General features: G+C 31.4%; 1 protein-coding gene across 1 annotated transcript in view; it reads right to left on the reverse strand.

Moving 5' to 3' along the window:
- The window catches only part of LOC149900185 (protein amalgam-like), a 39,140-nt gene that overhangs the window by 6,497 nt on the left and 14,214 nt on the right, over positions 1–18,429 (reverse strand). Inside the window, exons 2-6 of the mRNA XM_090113043.1 lie at positions 15,887–16,059; positions 8,156–8,363; positions 4,798–4,968; positions 1,177–1,305; positions 440–578 (exon numbers count right to left, since the gene is read on the reverse strand). Coding sequence (XP_089969169.1) covers positions 440–578; positions 1,177–1,305; positions 4,798–4,968; positions 8,156–8,363; positions 15,887–16,059 — 820 coding nt within the window. The remainder of the gene's footprint in view (positions 1–439; positions 579–1,176; positions 1,306–4,797; positions 4,969–8,155; positions 8,364–15,886; positions 16,060–18,429) is intronic.

Genomic DNA, 18,429 nt, shown 5'->3' on the forward strand with positions numbered 1-18,429 from the left:
AGTTTCATCTAATAGTATAAATCATTAAGAATAATATATCAATTGCAATTTATTCCTAAAACATTAATAAATCGACACTTCATTTACATCCATGTCTAGTTTTGTTTGTTTCTTTATATTTTGTATTGATGCTCACAATACAGGCCACGAGTCTAGTGTGGGCATCTTGGTTCAAATGATGTATAGAGTATACTACATATTTACTGTGCTAACAGCTTTATTGTAATAAGTTCAACGAGATTGTATGCTTGATTTTTGAATAAATATTTTTTACTTTTACTTTACTTTAAAATTTGTAATTCGGTATGGCGTTCACCTACAAAATTCACATCACGTCTTATTCTCCATCCTTTATCATAAACAAGTCATTGCCAGTAAATAAGTTATACGGAGCAAATGACCTACAAATTCGTATAAAATACGGACCATTAGCACTTACCCCGATAAAATCATCTCTTTTCCACTCTTGAGCCAATAGTTTATTGCATGTGGGTACGCTTCGACGATACATTCTAGCTTGGCTTGCGAACCCGTAGGTACTCCCATGACCTTTGTAGAAATTGCTATTGATGGCTCGACTGTGAACGAAATTTTATTATTACTAAAAGGTTAAGTCATGGCCCTTTAATGTGGTCATAATTATTTCCGTCCATTAAAAATATTCTCCTACTTTTAATCTAACCAATCTTTCAAATTGTTCTGTTAAGTCGTTTTAAAAGAACCTAATGATATTTGAATTTAGTTTTTCAAGAGTTTCGTAAATAAAAACCCAAAGAAAAAGAGTCGTAAAGGACAGAATAAATGTTTTAAAGTTTTGTCACGATACCTTCTCAGAAAATTATTTGCTCTTTACCAACCCTCGAAACTTTCTACCAGTATAAAAGCGATCGTAAAATCCACGAAAATGCAAGTCATATAACCTTCACAGAAATAGGATTATGTCCCAGAAAATTCGAATTTATGGAAAATATGCTTATGGATATAGACTGATTTATTTAACTTTATATTTTTTTAAATAATAAATTAGTAAAATGTACTTGTAGGTACTGAGTTTTGAATTACAAACAAATCATAACAATATGAACAGAGAAAGCTCTATTATAGATTTAAACGAAGCTTAATATTACTAATAAATTTATTAGAAAATATCAATAAAAATATAATGTTTATACTTACAATTAACGCTTAACATAATTCTCTTACTGACAGACGGCGGCACGTCATTGGAAGCTATACAGAGATAAGCACCCATCTGCCTTCGCTCCACCTTGGTGAGGTTCAAAGACGGCCCCGTGTACATATCAACTGTGGCAGAATACATCATATTATTATAAAGGAAACATCTCTTTGTATTTAATACTTGAGATAAGAGATTAAGTAGTCACTCACGATCAAGCGCGGATCAAACTATAAAAGAATGTGGTTAGAGGCAATTGAAATTCAAGTGCGAGTCGGATTATAAATTCGATTATGAATGAAATATAATATACCGAACAAAATTATAAATTTGATAAAGGCGTAACGTCAGTAATCCAATATGATCAGTCCTACCATGGAATATAATATAATAATATTGGATTGTTGCACCGCTTGCCTCGAATATAGGCACTATTACTTCACTAGTTTAAATTCTATCTAACATGAGGAGAGACTATTGCCATCAACGTTATATCTGCACTCTAAATACTACAGGAATTAAGGATCTAATTCAGTCAATTAAAATATGCTCCCGTTTACGACCGCTGTATCAACCCGGTTGATTAATTTATGATTCTAATCGCGTAATTTGAAGTTTGACCCTTTATGATTCATTGTCCCAGGGGACAGACAAAACAGCATTAATTTGCGTGTATTAATTAATTCAAGCTTGTTTATAATACGGAAATATTAATAATGTATACAACCCTACTTTGAAAAATATATAATTGTAAAATTGAAAACAATATGTAGGTATAGAGAATGTAAATATTTCTATACCTACATAAAATGAACTTTATGTTTATCTTAAACTTTTACTTTTTTATATTTCCAATAATAAGAGCTCTAATAACAGCTTAATTAAATACTTTGGATTTGATAAATTCTTTTATTAGAATACAATATAAAAATTATTTTTTGTGCAAGTTGAATGTGGATGTTTTGATACTTTAATTAATTTAAGTAGAGGCTTTTACATCTTGTTAAGCTTCACACTATAAGATTGTACAGAAAGAAATTAAAAAATTAGGTAAATACTCAACAGCTGTAATTAAATTCTTGGGTATATTTAATGAAAATAGAAAGACAGACGCTCTTTGAAGAACAAAGAATTGTTGAAACACTTTTAGAAAAATATTTAAAGTTTAGTTAAGTATGCTTTGCCTTTTAATACTTTTTAAATGTTAAAGAGGTTGCTTGATGTCTTGCTCTGCATAATTTTAATTTTATTTAAGCTGTAATGGTGGCGAAATTATTTACATTTCGAACCTATTTTGGATGAGATGAATCCAGTTAACAGAGTTAGAGATATAGAGAGTATAATATTTTTATAATTTCGGAGTTAATTTGATACAAGCCTTCTGCTTGATAAGCTTTGTAATAAAACAAATCTGGATGGTACATAACGAAAAGTAAGCGCATCTAATAAAAATACCTACATGAAAAATAAACTTAAAAAAACACACTATATCATTGAGTAAAATCTGTTGTCTGCTTATGGTGGATCAAAATCGATTCTAACGCAGTCGGTTAAATAAATAAATAATAAAGTGAATCTTTATTTCACCTTTTGCTGCTAGCTAATAAGCGGGTGAACTTTTTTGTCTCTTATAAGATGTTAAACATAATTTAAAACATGTATTTTTATCAAGTTCTAGCTATAAATAGTCGTCGCTCATCGCTAAACCACAGAAAACTAGAAAAAGGTACGGGTGTATAAAATATTTCTTACATTTATAGTAGCTGCAAAAAATAATAAATTATGCGACATTCTAGTACCGTAGTGCTCCAGAATCGAGAATCTACACGGCATCATAAATCTTTTGCGTCATGATAATATTTAAGTCATTTAATTCTTTATTATGAAAAGAATCTCTATTTAACGTCATAAAGTGTAACATAGCGATTCTGAATGAAATATTACATTATGATATGAGTTAAAAGAAATCATTAATGTCTCTAAATTATAAATGAGTGGAAATACAATCAGGGCATTCATCCTCATCATCATTGTTAGCCTACACTTGTCCACTGCTGGACATAGGCCTCAGACATGGCACGCCATTGAGCCCGGTCGTTTGCTCGTTGTCGCTCGTTGCCAGGGCAAATCAGTGCATTATCTTCTATTAAATCATGACACAACACGGATTTTGACCACGACCACCATTAAACTTTAAATCAAATGCAAGAAAACATCTGTAGTTTGTAGGTAATGTAATGGTTCTATTGCTGTAATATGGCAAAGCAGAGTCATCTGATTTTAAAGGTAAAAGGATTTCAAAATGTAGGTAGGTATAGTTCATAACACCGTCATACCCATCTGCTAATCTGTCGATAAATCATTGAGGAAATACCACGAAACGGCTAGGCTGCCTAATGTTACAATATTAATATATCTTGGTATGATGTATGTGTAATATAAATCTTGTAAGAAAAAAGTGTTTTTATTTATTCATAAATCACCAACATTTTCCTCAACAGTCACAGTTTCATTTGCACGATGCTATAAGACTAAAAGGCTATTTCTACAAATTTTTACGTTCATGATAATATTATCTACTATGAATAATGTATGTATGCCGAAACCTATTTATTGTTTAAAAACTTATTTATTAGATATTGTTCATTAAATACGCTAACACTTAAAAAAGTATCATAATATGATCAATAAAGCACACGCAAACAATAACTATTAAACTAATTATGCGTTACACAGTGATTTTCGAGAAAAGAGTCTAAATAAATTCCAATAATAACGCCTACACTTGTCCCAAAACCTACTCCTACATGACAAAGTATACCTACTTATATTGTTTTTAATATATCAAAATATTAAGCTATTTTATATTAAATGTATATTTGGAATCTCATTTATTTCTTTGTTCAAAGGAAAATCAATTACGCTCGTAAATCAAGAACTCTGAAAGGCAATTAATTATAGGGAAACATGCGATAATTGTTGAACATCACTCGTATACTTATAGCAAACGACGAGCTTCTATTGACACTTAAATTCATTAGAACGATACTCGTATTTCATTAGCGAATAATAAAATATTAATGGCATTTTCATAGAAACGGCACGCATGAGTTCCCATGTATAATTTTGTAATTAACTCCCGAATCCTCTTTGTGTATGATCTATATATAAAACTTTTTACTGATCAAATTTACTGTTTGTCGATTATATGAGCATTATAGACATTTATTTCATGGGAAACATTTAGCTAGTACATTTTATATTTAATACACAAGCGATATGTACCAATTACAATTTAGTATTATCGTAACATAATATAATAATAATTATACCTGTAATTAAATTAATTGCATTTAAGTAGGGAGATCTAAATGCGGCTATATCTTATCGGATTACGGAATTCAATTCTACACTTAGTAATTAGAATGGTTTTCAAATAGAAGATACCTAAGTGTACTGTAAAACATTAATAATTATATTTTCACGTTGAAAAGTTACCTACATTTCTTACCTACATGTATACCTCTTTGTATTAGTAAAATGTTTGATGGAATGCATTAAGAAATATTATAAAAACAATGGAGCCTATTCACAAAAATATTACTGAAGCTTCATAGTACCTTTATGTAAGTCTCCAGTTTCGTTCCTCAGCAGAATGTTTGTGCCATCTTCTCTCCTCCAGAGTATCCGTGGCAGGGGTCTGCCATCAGCCTTGCATGTTATACTGACGTCTGTTCCCTCTCGAGCCACGAGATCTCCACTTGTGCCTTCGTCCACTATGTTTGGAGGAACTGTAGAGAACAGTTATATTTACACTCTTGTATTAATGATTTTACCTTAACTAGCTAACTGGCTAAGGATCGATAAGTTCATACGATTGATTTAGAATTATTTCAAATGTGTTGTAAGTGTAAGAATATTATAGGACTTAGGTCGATTATGGACTAAATTCTAGAGTTTTACAACTAAATCGTTTACTCATAAATATGTTTATGAATCTGAAAACTGAAACTGCATATAAAATTATTCAACGAGTTACCTTATTATCGTATAATACGTTTTATATAAAAAGCGTAAATGTAGGGCTTAGAACGCTTCATATTATGTAAGTGGGCTCATAGAAATCCATGTTTTATCGAGCGTGTTAACTTTTAGACTAGCTTTTCTATATACTCGAAAGCGATATCGTGACATGGCTCTTTCCATTTGAAATATGAGCTACGAGAGATTTATTTAGGATAATGTGAAAGATATTTTGCATATAAATAAAGAAAACATAAATATTCCTAACATATTTCTGCCATCTAGTCCCGGTCTCACTAAACTGTATTTGTTCAATGGAAACAATACATCTAACAGATATTATTATACACTCATTTTTCTCCACTACAATCTGTATTCGTGTAAAACATGATGTATTTTAATCGAGTTCAAATCCAGATCTACAAAAATTAATACAATTATTAAATATACGACACCATTCAAAAACTTACATATTAATAAATAAAAGATTTATAATATTTTACCCGATATTACTAATAGCCAAAACAAGTATTAATAATTATTGTACGCTACACAGCCTGATTGTGATTATTCGAACCGCTCATAAATAACATAATTAAATAAATGTGGATACGAACAGAATTGTGAAGGCTATTTTAAAATTTGTTTCAAATTTCAATCAGCTTTCAATACACAGTAAACAATTCATTGAAGCATATCATATATTACGAATGAATGTATTATTGCGTAATAAATTTCATTTCTAAAGAGCTTTTAGTGCAGGCCAGGTCTTAGTGGTATGGAAATGCAGATGTGGATAAAGAGCCCGACTCAACAAGCAGAATTAAACGACGTAGAGGTGAATCGTTTACTTAAGTATATGGGAGGTTTCGTTTCATGACACAACTTCCAGGAAGTGTTAATATTAGCTAGTCTATATAATAGAAGTTATATGGCTTCTGTGCAGAAGAAACCTACGAGTTACTCGATGATATTATATTTTATTCATGTATCGCTATAAGAGATTTGTTTATGAAAGTGTGAATGCTTCGGTCACAGAAGCATGTTTGAATGAACATCTATATCTAAACGGCTATATAAACAACAGTACATACTGTTACAAGCCCTACTTTTGCTTAATAAATCAGTTCTTCTTTCTCTATAGAAATTTCAGATTACAGTAAAACTACGACTACTTGGAAAACTAACGCTATTCTTAATTAAGTTGGAGTCGTAAATCTCTGAATACTGACAAATTCAATCTATACAATATTACCAGATAATAAATCAGAGTGTACCTAGCCGAATGCTCTCGCATTTCACGGCTGAATACTTGGTAGCTTTGGGTTATTACCATTGGAACTGTGGGTATTATGAAAAACAATGGGAACCGACGTGAAAACCAGTAATTTATATATCATGAGACTGTTATTCTGGGAATAAATTTTTACGGCATTTTTTATTCATTTCAACCCTACGTTCATTCGACGGAATTATAATCGTATAAATCAGAGTTATCGATCTTGAAATATTTATTACCCTGTATTTTTATGTTAGGATTGAAAGGATTTTTTTTGTATAAGCTGGTTTCGTTAAAAATGGAAATATGAAAAGGCGTTAAACTAAAATAACTATTTATAGCGCGTGCGTGGCTTCAAATTTCTGACTTAAGTTTTTTATAACTTTAAATAACGTAAAAAATCAGAAGTCATTTGCCGACAAACATCTCTATAATCGAAGGTAATAGAATCATCATCATCATATGTTTTCTAATTTGCATCCTACATAAGAACTTCCGTGATTTCACCGTCCTGCTATTAAACATAAAATATCATACTAAATATACCTAGAGATGCGTAACGGTCATTTTAATGAAAAGAAACAGCTTTTGATAGAACACGAGCTCATTTCTGAATAGATACGAGCTTATTACGTCCACGCTTGAGTAAAAGTAGGTACTAAATCATGAGGTTTGAACAAACCGTCCGCTATGTGGTGTTGACTAAAACTTGCATATTAGCTGTTAATGGACTGATTTCCTTCTAATTGGCTCTCAAATAGTGCTGCTGGAATTATGTGTACTATTCCATTTACTTCATAATAACGTAGTTTAACCTACTGACTAGTTTAATCTTTCTTAATACTGTAGATGGAAATGTTGCTTTCTAGTATATTTTGCTTGAATTTTATGGATTACGGACTTGTTCAAGACCAAATGAGTAAGAGAGAGTAAACTTCAAAAATTCTTTTGAGCTCTATTATTATTCAAAACAACTTTTCATAAATATTTTATTAAGAATTTCCGTCAAAGTGAGTTATTTTATAAAGAATTCGGGTGGTCCAACAAAATCTCATAACCTTTGGTCATATGAATCTTACCTGAGCTTGAGCTTCAACTAAAGCGGTGATTAATTTACGAGGCGTTTAAAAGCAATCTTCTATATCAATCTCTAAACGTTTCATACGCCACACTGAACTGTATCGATCGAAAATCAAGTAATTTATTTTAGTGGCGATTTGTGTGGAATTCGTACGTTGCAGATATTTTGAGCGCAATATTCGGGACAAATTTGATTTTAGCATAAAATAGATTAGAGCCTTTTTGAACATGTTGCAAGTGTAAAATTAAACAGGAACTCGATTTTTAACTGTGGTTTTAATTTTTGAAGAATTTTCCATGTAACTGTACGAATATGTTTATGCGATTTTTTAATTATCAATTATATTTTATACAGTTAATCAAAAGGTAATTCATACGCAGTCCTGTGTCGCATATAGCGTTTGGAGTGTAAAATTATAATCTATTATCTTAATATCCTATCATAAAGTTTATATTCAACATTATATTATACGCTTTAACATCAAATATAGTATAGAAATTATACAATAGCTCGTACAAATACTTGCGGGTTTGATTGCCAGCATGAAAATAAGACCTGATTAATTTAGAAATTTTGATACATGAATCAATCTTACCCAAAACATCTACACAGCCAATTTTCTTCTTCATAGTGCTAGTGTTTATCTGGCACATGTAGCAGCCCCTGTCTTCCACCTTCAGAGGTCGTATGTGAAGTTGCCAAGAGCCAGGAGAGTCGTTGGTGACAGCATATCGGGAACTGTGGGTCACTAGACGCGTATGAAGAGTCAGAATGGTTTGGTCATCAGCTCTGATCCATGCTACCTGTGAACAATGCGATGCTTTTAATAGGGACATCATCATTTAACTTACAGGCTCATGCTTTTAATTTTAAAATTGTTGTATTTAGAACATCATGAGCTGATAGGTCATTAATTAAGCTAGTTAAGTTTGAGTTAACAAATGAAATGTTAGCGGCCTCATAGTGCGGACATAGGTAGCATTTTTACTAGGGTTCCGCCCGCGACGTTCTTTTTACATGTAATTCACATGAAAATGAGATGTTTCACCGCCGGAAATCAGTAACCTATTACCCTCTATTGTCTCTAGCCACCTATCTGCAGTTACAAAAATCATACCGAAAAATTCTGCGTTGCGATGTCAAAGGAAGGCGCCTATTTTCTATATTTAATTTTAAAATCAAAGGTTCTCTGGTTCTAATGTTATTATTCAAATGTAATAAATCGCAATATGTACTTCAGTAAAAAAAATTCGTTTAAAAAAATATTGAATTAAATAACATCATGAATGTTTTGAATCTCAAACGGCAAAAGTAGCTGTGGCATTTGTATATTGGGAATGTGAATTTTATTTTATAACAGAACAAAATATACGAAACTAAAGGAACTTCAAATTATAAAAATCTACGTCAGTAAAATAGTTCAGAAAGTATTTTACTTTTTACGCTTATAGAGAAAAGTCCAAATAGGTTCGGAAAGGCTCGGGGCAGTTTTTAAACGAACCAAACGAGAGCTTTTAAAGATTTATTCGAAAATTTTAACCTTTTCGAAAAAGGATTTTAATATTTTTTAAACTACATTTACTTTCTTCACTTTACAATCCATCTAATGTATAATAAACGAATCTTAATTAAATTTCAGATATTAAATTATCTTAATATTAGAGATGGGTGATGTTGTATTAGTAATTTTTTATGAGTTGTTCAATAAAAATAAAATATTCCATCAAATATTATAGTTAAATGTATTAAAATCGTGTTTTTCATGTTTCATACTTTTTTATAAAAATATTAAGTAAATGTAAGGGATAAATATTCTCAAAGTGACGTATTACACAATAATAGAAAATGTTCTTGATTGGGATAAGTCTATAAAATGCTGAACTGATTTTGACGGGTTTTGAATAAATGGGATTACTTCCTCCCTTTAGAACCAGATTCTTATGCGGAAAGCGGTCAAGAATATCTAAGTAAGTATAACATAGTAAGAAAGTTCATAAAATATTTTTATCACAGTCTCAGATACAATCCGATTTTTGTTCCACGACAGGTCAGAAATCAAGTGAAATCGCATTATATTAATCCTTGTTGACATAAAAAAGAACCCGGAGAAAAGGAAAATTGCTTATTCTATTACGTTTATTTGAAACAGTTCGATTGAATATACCTAGGATAGACTTTAGGAGAACAGATGTAATTTAAAATATTCAGTTTCATTATTAGGAAAAAAAGAGAGAGACAATAATGCAAACTATTTCTATATTTATCTAGAATTTTCATAAGATAAAATCATTTTATATTTCCGTATACGTGCCGTATACCTTTCTGGTATATTCCTAAGGCACTTTTAATAGACGCGCTTTTTATACCAATAAATAATAATAATACAATATTTATTAAAATTCTTCTTAAATATCATATTAATGAAACGTTTCGCAAATTATAAGTGGGAATTGGGATATTGACATAATATTTTGTTCGTTCTGAAAACATAACTATTGGACTAAGTGGACAACGTTCACGGATGATATTACAAGCAAAAAAATATATCACTTTTAAGAAATATGCATAAAACTATCCCTCTAAAAATGGAAAGACAGAGACTAATGAGAGAAAGGAAACCCCGTCTAATGAGACAACATCCCGATGAAATGCAAATGGAATAGATGGTTGGCCGGACAACGATTTCGATTTCCGGAAAATTGGAAACAAATTTATAGTGAATTTGAATTTTAACTTTATGTACATTGGATCTACTTTGAAGGGGAAGAAGGGAAGGTATTAGCTTTAGGTATATAATATGTAATATAATTAGCGGATGCCCGAGACTTTGCTGACAACCCACAATTATTTTTCTAATCCATACTAATATTATAAATGCGAAAGTAACTCTGTCTGTCTGTCTGTTACTCAATCACGCCTAAACTACTCAACCAATTTTCATGAAATTTGGTATGGAGATATTTTGATACCCGAGAAAGGACATAGGCTACTTTTTATCCCGGGAAAATGACGCAATCCCGGAAATCCCACGGGAACGGGAACTATGCGGGTTTTTCTTTGACTGAGCGGGCGAAGCCGCGGGCGGAAACCTAGTATGTAATATAATTAGCGGATGCCCGAGACTTTGCTGACAACCCACAATTATTTTTCTAACTCAAGATAGAGGGATGGAACAATTTTGACGGGAATTTTCTTTTCTTTGCTTGAAGTTACTGCATAAGTTTAGCTTTAATGTGGTGGGATCATCACTACTTGACGTCCTTAGTTCCTTGTCTTTGTTTAACAGTTATAATTTACATCATACCTCTAGTAACAATAAACGGAAGTCCGTTCGAAGAATTCAAATGAAAATATTATATTTGATAACTTCATTGTAGAAATAAACATAAATAATTCAAGCTCTTATAAGTCTTATCCATAAAAACATCAAAATAAAATCTACGACAATAGCGAAGCTCAATATGGACGTCTATGTACAAACACTTCAAGTTCTTTTACGCCATAAATTCAACGCGTGCTAATATTTCCTGTTTCTATTCAAATGAATGAATTAATCGCCTCTTTGATGCTACAAAAGAACATTCCCTTGTTTTGTATTACGGCTATTCGCTTTCAGCGGTAATTGATTATTTGTTAGTCCATTTCTTTTATTATTTTTGTTTGTATTTATAATCTTTGCTTGTAATTTTCCTTATGTTTTATAAAATGTCGAGAGAATAAGTGTTTTTAACGCTTGCACAACGGTATTTATCTACTATAGATACATAGTTTTTGATATTAGTTTTCAGTAAATACGTTTTAAATTGAATGTTCATATAGTTACTTTGATATTTTCCGTAATCAAATTTTATTTACCTAAAATGTACTTGGATACATGCCTTACCATTTGTACCTAAAACTAGAATCTGTGTTCTTAGACATACCTTTGTACTCACACACACACACATAAAACAAAAACACAATCATAATATAATATGAAGATTCTATAATATATACGGAGAATTATATATAACCTATTGAAATATTCTGGTAACTTAAAAAAGACATAACAGTATTAAAAGAAGCAACATTAATTTTACATTAAAAACAATATTTAAAATATCGGACCCATAATTGTTCGAATTGTAATTCAAAAGGTGATATAATAATGCAAAGAAAGTTTTCAAAGTCCTGACATAATTCATGTAACTCACAAAGTTAAAAAGTAATAAATTCTCAGAAATATTGGATCAGAAGCTAAAAGGTCCAATAAGTTCATATTATATTTGGGAAGGCCGCCATGAAACGAAGTTATATTTGCTTTATTTCATGGATTATGTTATATTCTTCGTTTTTACTTAGACTTCCTTTATCCCCCTACATACTTTAGTATAACAACGGTATGCGATTCGATTCGAAGGCAATTAAAAACTCTAAATCTGCCAGATCAGACGGTCGAATCGCTACATCTAACCTGATTTAATTGCATTGAATAAAAACAATTTAACTTATTTGAAATATATAATTTATTTAACCCTGGCCGTGTTTACTGTATCGTACTGTGGTATCGTATTATTTTATATTACGTATTCATTACACAAAATCTCAGGTTAAATGAAAATAATTTAATTTCATATTTTCATGTTACGAGCAATTCCACCTTCACTATAAAATTACTTTACTGTAAAAACATACTCGAAAGCTACGATCTATCAAAGCTTTTAAAAACATCCAAATAAATTTAAAATAAGAAAATCGGAAGAATTCTTAAAACAATTTCGTTCGCTCTATAATACTGCTATCAAACAGTTTCCACATAATAAGCCAGAATACCTACTAACCTACTTACGGTATGCGCAAAAACTTCACCAAAAACCTAATAAAATTCCTCCTGATAGTTTGCAGTTTAAGCACTTCGTCTTACAATGTTTGCTTTTCCTTTTATCCGGGCTTAATAAGATGCATTTGATTCATCGCTGCGCTCAGACCGTGAAAAATATTACGATTGCGGTAATTTCTATTTTTTTATACGAAATTCCACGAAATTTTTCCTTGCTCAAGCAGTTTTCGGATTCAGAACGCGAGAATTTTTAATGATTCGAATACGATATGAATTATATTATGATGTATTACTATGAAATTTATATTTTTGTAGTGGTATTTACATAAGTAGTTTATACAAAAACCTTCATGGACTGCACCAAATTGAAAAATTATTCTTTTATAGTTTATTTGAAAAAAAAGTAACTAAAGTCTGGGCAAATACGGCTAATTTGCCATGAAAATGAAATTCAAAAAAATATTTCAATTTAAGCAAACTAACATTAACAAAAACAAAGGGAAATTATAAGGTATTCCAAGGTGACCAAGGAATACAAACATTTGGAATAAATCTAAGTGGACATTTTATTAATGTTTACGTTTCATTTTTTATCCAACTTCCGTAATAAACGTGGGTTCTTGATTAAGGAGCGAAATGCGAGTTATATATGTATAAACGTCAGCTAAAATTATTGAGATTAAAAAGCAACGAGATCTACAAGGAAATGTTACATCACCGGCGACGCAAAAACATTCCATTTCTCATAGGAAAAATACAATACCCTAAAAGAAATCGCTACTGCTTGTCATCTTCCTTAATCCTACTTTGACAGATCACATCCACCCTATTTCTTCTTGCTTTGTATTATGAAAATCCTTTATGTCCCTGTAGAAATAAAAGCTAAATTATAAACAACGTCGTCATCATTATACCTTTTCCGTAATAAAGATAGATAAGTCCTTTTCAAAGCGAAAACCATGGGATTATGTGTTATTTGCAAGTCATCGGGATCATTGGTGAAACACTGCTTAAATATCATTAACGTGATCGATCGTTTCTTAAAGAAGGGCAGCTCGTTTGTCATGGAGAAGGACACTAAATGGATCCTCCATAAATGGCGGTTATTTACGGACCACTTCCAGCAAAAAACACGTGAAGTGAATGAATCCAGTAGATAAAATGTTTGCAGGAGTTTCGCATTGAAAGATCATTAATTTTATTTTGTTCGCCGGCCGCGTCGCCGCTTTTCGCGAATCTCATCAGAACGCCTTAGTGCAACTGTTTCTGAACGTAAATGATAAATAGACTTTTATTTCTTGGCTTTGTAACGAGGAGTCTGAGCATCACAACTCTATTAAATAAAGCCATAATAGAAATGTAAATTAATTTACTCTGCTTGCTCCATTACAAACTTCTAACACAAGTTCGCGTAACATGCTTAATTCAAGGCTACGTCATACATCTAAGAACGTGTAATTAAATTAAAATTTAATCTTAGCGGAATTACGAGCGCGAGCACACGAACATATTTTACAAAAGTTTTAAGCAAAAGTTATTTAAGCATTACCTAACCGCTTAAAACTACATAATCGGTGACCTTAAAGTTGAACGTTTTATGAGTCGTTCCAGTTGCCAAGTTGCGCTTGATAAAGTCTCCGAGTCGTACTTGTAAGAAAGACAAACTACTGTAAGAGGCTCTTAAGCGTCCTATAACCTCTGCAGATATAAAATGTATAAGGAGTAGGTGTAGTCAGGTTCAATAGTTTAACGAGTTTACTTCAAGTTATGGGACGCGTGTAAACTCGGAATAGGACTTTTTCTAATCCAGTTTGTTTCGAGTTAGATTCGAAACGGCACCGTCGGATTCAATTTTCTGGGAGCGAAATAATGTAAGTTAAAGCCCATTATGGAGATCGGATGAAAAGTATGACTGATCCGTACCTGGTTTGCCATTTATACAATTTTAATTACCTTTCTTACGCTTTTAATTCATTAATATGAACTATTTTGTGTGTAAAAGATTATAATTTGGTATTGTTTTTCAAATGTCAAAAACTTTCCCTTGTTTTCTAGTTTTATACGTTTGTTTCTGTTTGTTTTCTATAGAAATTATTGAGAAAACAATATAATTATATTATGTTATTTATGAAGCGCAGTACGGAAACATTTATTAAAAGGTTAGCTTCGATCTCATAACTAAATATAATATCAAATAAATATCTTGTTTTCGATATTTCACAACTCGGTATTATTCAATACAAACACGTCGAAGCTAAAACGTTAAAAGTTTGAATTTATTTTTTATGGTAAATATTTTGGTTGTAACATAATACAATATCCAGAAAACGAATTTGAATTGAAAAATAGACCATAGCCTAGTTTGTGATATGTTTTATAAAAATTATATTATTTCGTCCCTTTAGATTCTGTCAATTCTAATTCAAACAGCTCTTGTTACCTATCAATCAATCAAAGGCCTATGAAATAATCCTATATCGGGGCCAATTCATAGCAATTGTCCCTTGAAGCTCGGCCTAATCTACCTATCAACTCACTACGTGAATAGTCCCATTGAATAATTGTGATTTATCATCAATCGTCTCAATCGAATCCCTATACATTTTAATATTGTGCAACCAATTTGAAACTTCACTCCGTCTTAATTAAGAATATGATTCTAGGTGCTATATCATCTTGCCGGTTACCCCCATTCTTCATCCATGCTTTAATATTCGTTACCAAGAGCCTCCTGCGCCTTCCGTTCGTAGCCGCGAAGTTGTTTGTTATTTACGGTATTTCAATATACGACGAAGTTTACAGCAGCGGGAACATATTATTCTCAAAATTGCGATCATTATGTATATGCTAATTTGTTATTCGGTAACGCATAATATATTTCTTTAATAATGTTGTTTCCAAATACTTTTGGATCTAATTAAGAATACCAATGTCGAGGATGAATATTATAATCTGGTTTTCTTGTACCATGAAATATATATTTGTTATAATAAGACAGGAAATTTTTTATTTACTTACTCTTATATTTAATTAGTAGGAAACGCCGTTCTACTACTAAATATTATTAACACATCTTTTACATATATAAATTAATATTTATTTATTCCATGAACAGTTTACATTTAAACGTAGCGAGGCTTAATTCAATTCTGTTAGAAACTATTCTGCTTTACCTACATGTCGAATTTCGTTAGTCCTTTCTAAAGTAGGATTGAAACAATTACCATTTACATAGAAAATTTTGTTAAATTGTCTCGTTTTTTAATTTTAACTCTTATTTAATTTTTAGTTCCTACAAAACTATAATTTCAATTCAACACAAAGCATTTATTACTACATTTAATAAATATGAGTAGACATTTACTTAAAACATTTATTAAATTCGAATTCTTGTGAAGAAACTCCGTATATGAACATTATGATTTTAGTTGTGCAATACATGAATAGCTTGAAAAGGTAGAGACTCAGCTCTACTTTTTTTTAATAATAAGATATGTTTATATTTACCTTATAATCACCTATATCAGACACGGAACAAGTAAGAACAGCTTCTCTACCGAGGGCCACAGTCACATTTTCGATTGGCCCCACGAAGTTGGGCTCCGCGTCCCGAAGAGAGGCCGTGGGGCCAACCCGGCTGAGCGGCGATGTTGTCTGGTACCTCATGTTGCTTTTTACAACTGCAACAAAAGGAAAAAATAATTATTTTAAATATGTAGGTATTAGAAGAATCAAAAGTTCGACGATATTGTGATATGTGCCAACCGGCACTTGGCCAGCGTTGTGGATTATGGCCGATACCCTGATACGAGGTCCGTGTCCCAGCAGTGGGAACGTACATGGGCTAATTATAATGGTGATGATTTGGACAACTCCATCTCATACTGACTATTTGTAATAAAGTAAAATGATATTTAGTTACACCCTTCTGTTCAGGAAAAATGGTTAAATATAATTTAACCAGTTGTACGAAGCGCTAGCAAGATAAAGTTGAGTCTTGTCTCGTTTTGGTTTATGGATACGAGCATAATCACATTTTCTATGCAGTTTCACTCACATTTGCTTACAAATTTGTGAGCTTTATTATTACTCCGAACCATCCCTGGGACCATCATGTTCATGCTAATAAGGCGGTCGGTCCTATTACCTATATTAATATTTCCTGATAATCAACTTTCCTCTATCCCTATTTTGTAAATCGTTATTTATGTGTTTAACTCTTTTATCTCAAGAAATAATACCATTAGCTGCTTATATTTCAATCCTTTGTCTGATCCAACAAAGCTGATATTGTCAATCCCATTTAGGTCGGAAACACAAACATGATGTTGCATGCAAAATGTATTAATTACGTATTGGCTAAGAGGATTTCGTTTCTAGGGAAAATTAACGTTCAATTATTTTCACTGGAGAGATTATTCGGAGTTTGAATGTTCTAAAAGTCCACGAGATAATACGAATGTTTTTAGTTGAAAGTGTTGTTAGTGGAATGTATTCTTTGCATAATTTATAATCAATATAATTTTAAAATTTATTGTATTTAACGTGCAGAAATATTTATAGACTACAATATGTGCTATACCTATCACCTATATTTTGTTACTATTCAAGTTTTGTAGATACTTTTAGTGCTACAAAAGGAACAAATAAACGATTATCCGATTACAGGTATGGCATCTACACCCACACACAATTATATAGGTCACATTACAAGACACGTAAGAACTCATAAATATTTCTTTGTTGCCCTATATTTCTCGACTAACTAAAGAAATACTTATTTCTCATCTAGTTTAATGAGAAAAATGAAATACAGTATTAATAAGAAAGCAATTCAGATGCTTATAGTCTAGACTAGGGCCATAATCATGAAGTATGTAGTCGAGAGAGATAAAGATTCCCAAAATACGTGATAAGCTTTAATTGCGAGACTGGTCTTAATTGTAAAAGTCGTAAAAGTACCTTTAAGTTATCTCGCTGTCATCGAACCCGAACAAATGTATTCTTCTGTGATTATTACAGCAATTATGTTCTTAATATTTTCTAGCTTATAAGTGTATTATATTTTCAGTGATATAATTTATCATATGAAGATCTGAACACACTAACTTGAATCATTTTGCAATAAAAAGTATATTTATCGCTTACCTTGGGGTTTTAATTTAATGATATGCTCTCTATAAAAAATGAGAAACTTCCCGTTTTCGATTACCGTCTCTATAATAGAGACGGAATTGTTTTAGATGGGTTTTAAGCAAACGCGTCCTACCAGTAGACGAAAAATCCAACGTAATGTTGAATAGGTGATTGGAAAGTCAATGATTCAGCGAATTTTCCCACTATCAGACCTGAGCCGAACACTGAAAACGGCTTACACGTCAGAAAATAGGGCATTTACAAACTTTAACCTCATTCTATAAGCTTACGTTTGCTATTTATCGTGATAAATATAATATGTATTAGTCTATAATAGATATGGGTATTAATTATGTAAGTTCTTGCATTGTATTTTACTTAAAGAAATATCCAGTTAAAACACTCCGTAACGTCCTTAGGTAACGGCAGAAGCACAAGTGGAGTTTTCAATGTTTTTTCTACAAATGTTCCCTTCAAGAAGAACCTTCCACTGACTTCGACAAATATTTGATACAAAAATTGTTCAATTATTGTTTCTTTGGGTTAAACAATTTGCCGATTCAGTTTTAAGTAGATAATTATTTTGTTTATGGTTTGCTTCATTGGCTTGCACAAACGTATTCATAGTCACGAATACTTTAAATAATTGAAATCGATTATAAAGCCAGGTAAAATAAAATAAACAAACAAAACCATTTCGTAGTTTTCTAATAAATGTACACATTTTAATATTAAACTTGCCATTATAAATTTATCACGTGGGCGTGGACTTAGATTGAATTAAAACAAAGCATTATAAGCAAAAACAAGAAAGGGATAAATATTTTGGTGATACCTCTATCATATTCTAAAATTTATGCTTATTATTATATCAGGAACGGCTCGCCTCACAAAATTTTAAGACAACTCGTAAA

The sequence above is a fragment of the Colias eurytheme genome, chromosome 19 (assembly GCF_061535395.1).
Source record: "Colias eurytheme isolate Ceu_HAF_F1 chromosome 19, ilColEury1 Martin Lab GWU primary, whole genome shotgun sequence".
In the NCBI taxonomy this organism is placed as follows: domain Eukaryota; kingdom Metazoa; phylum Arthropoda; class Insecta; order Lepidoptera; family Pieridae; genus Colias; species Colias eurytheme.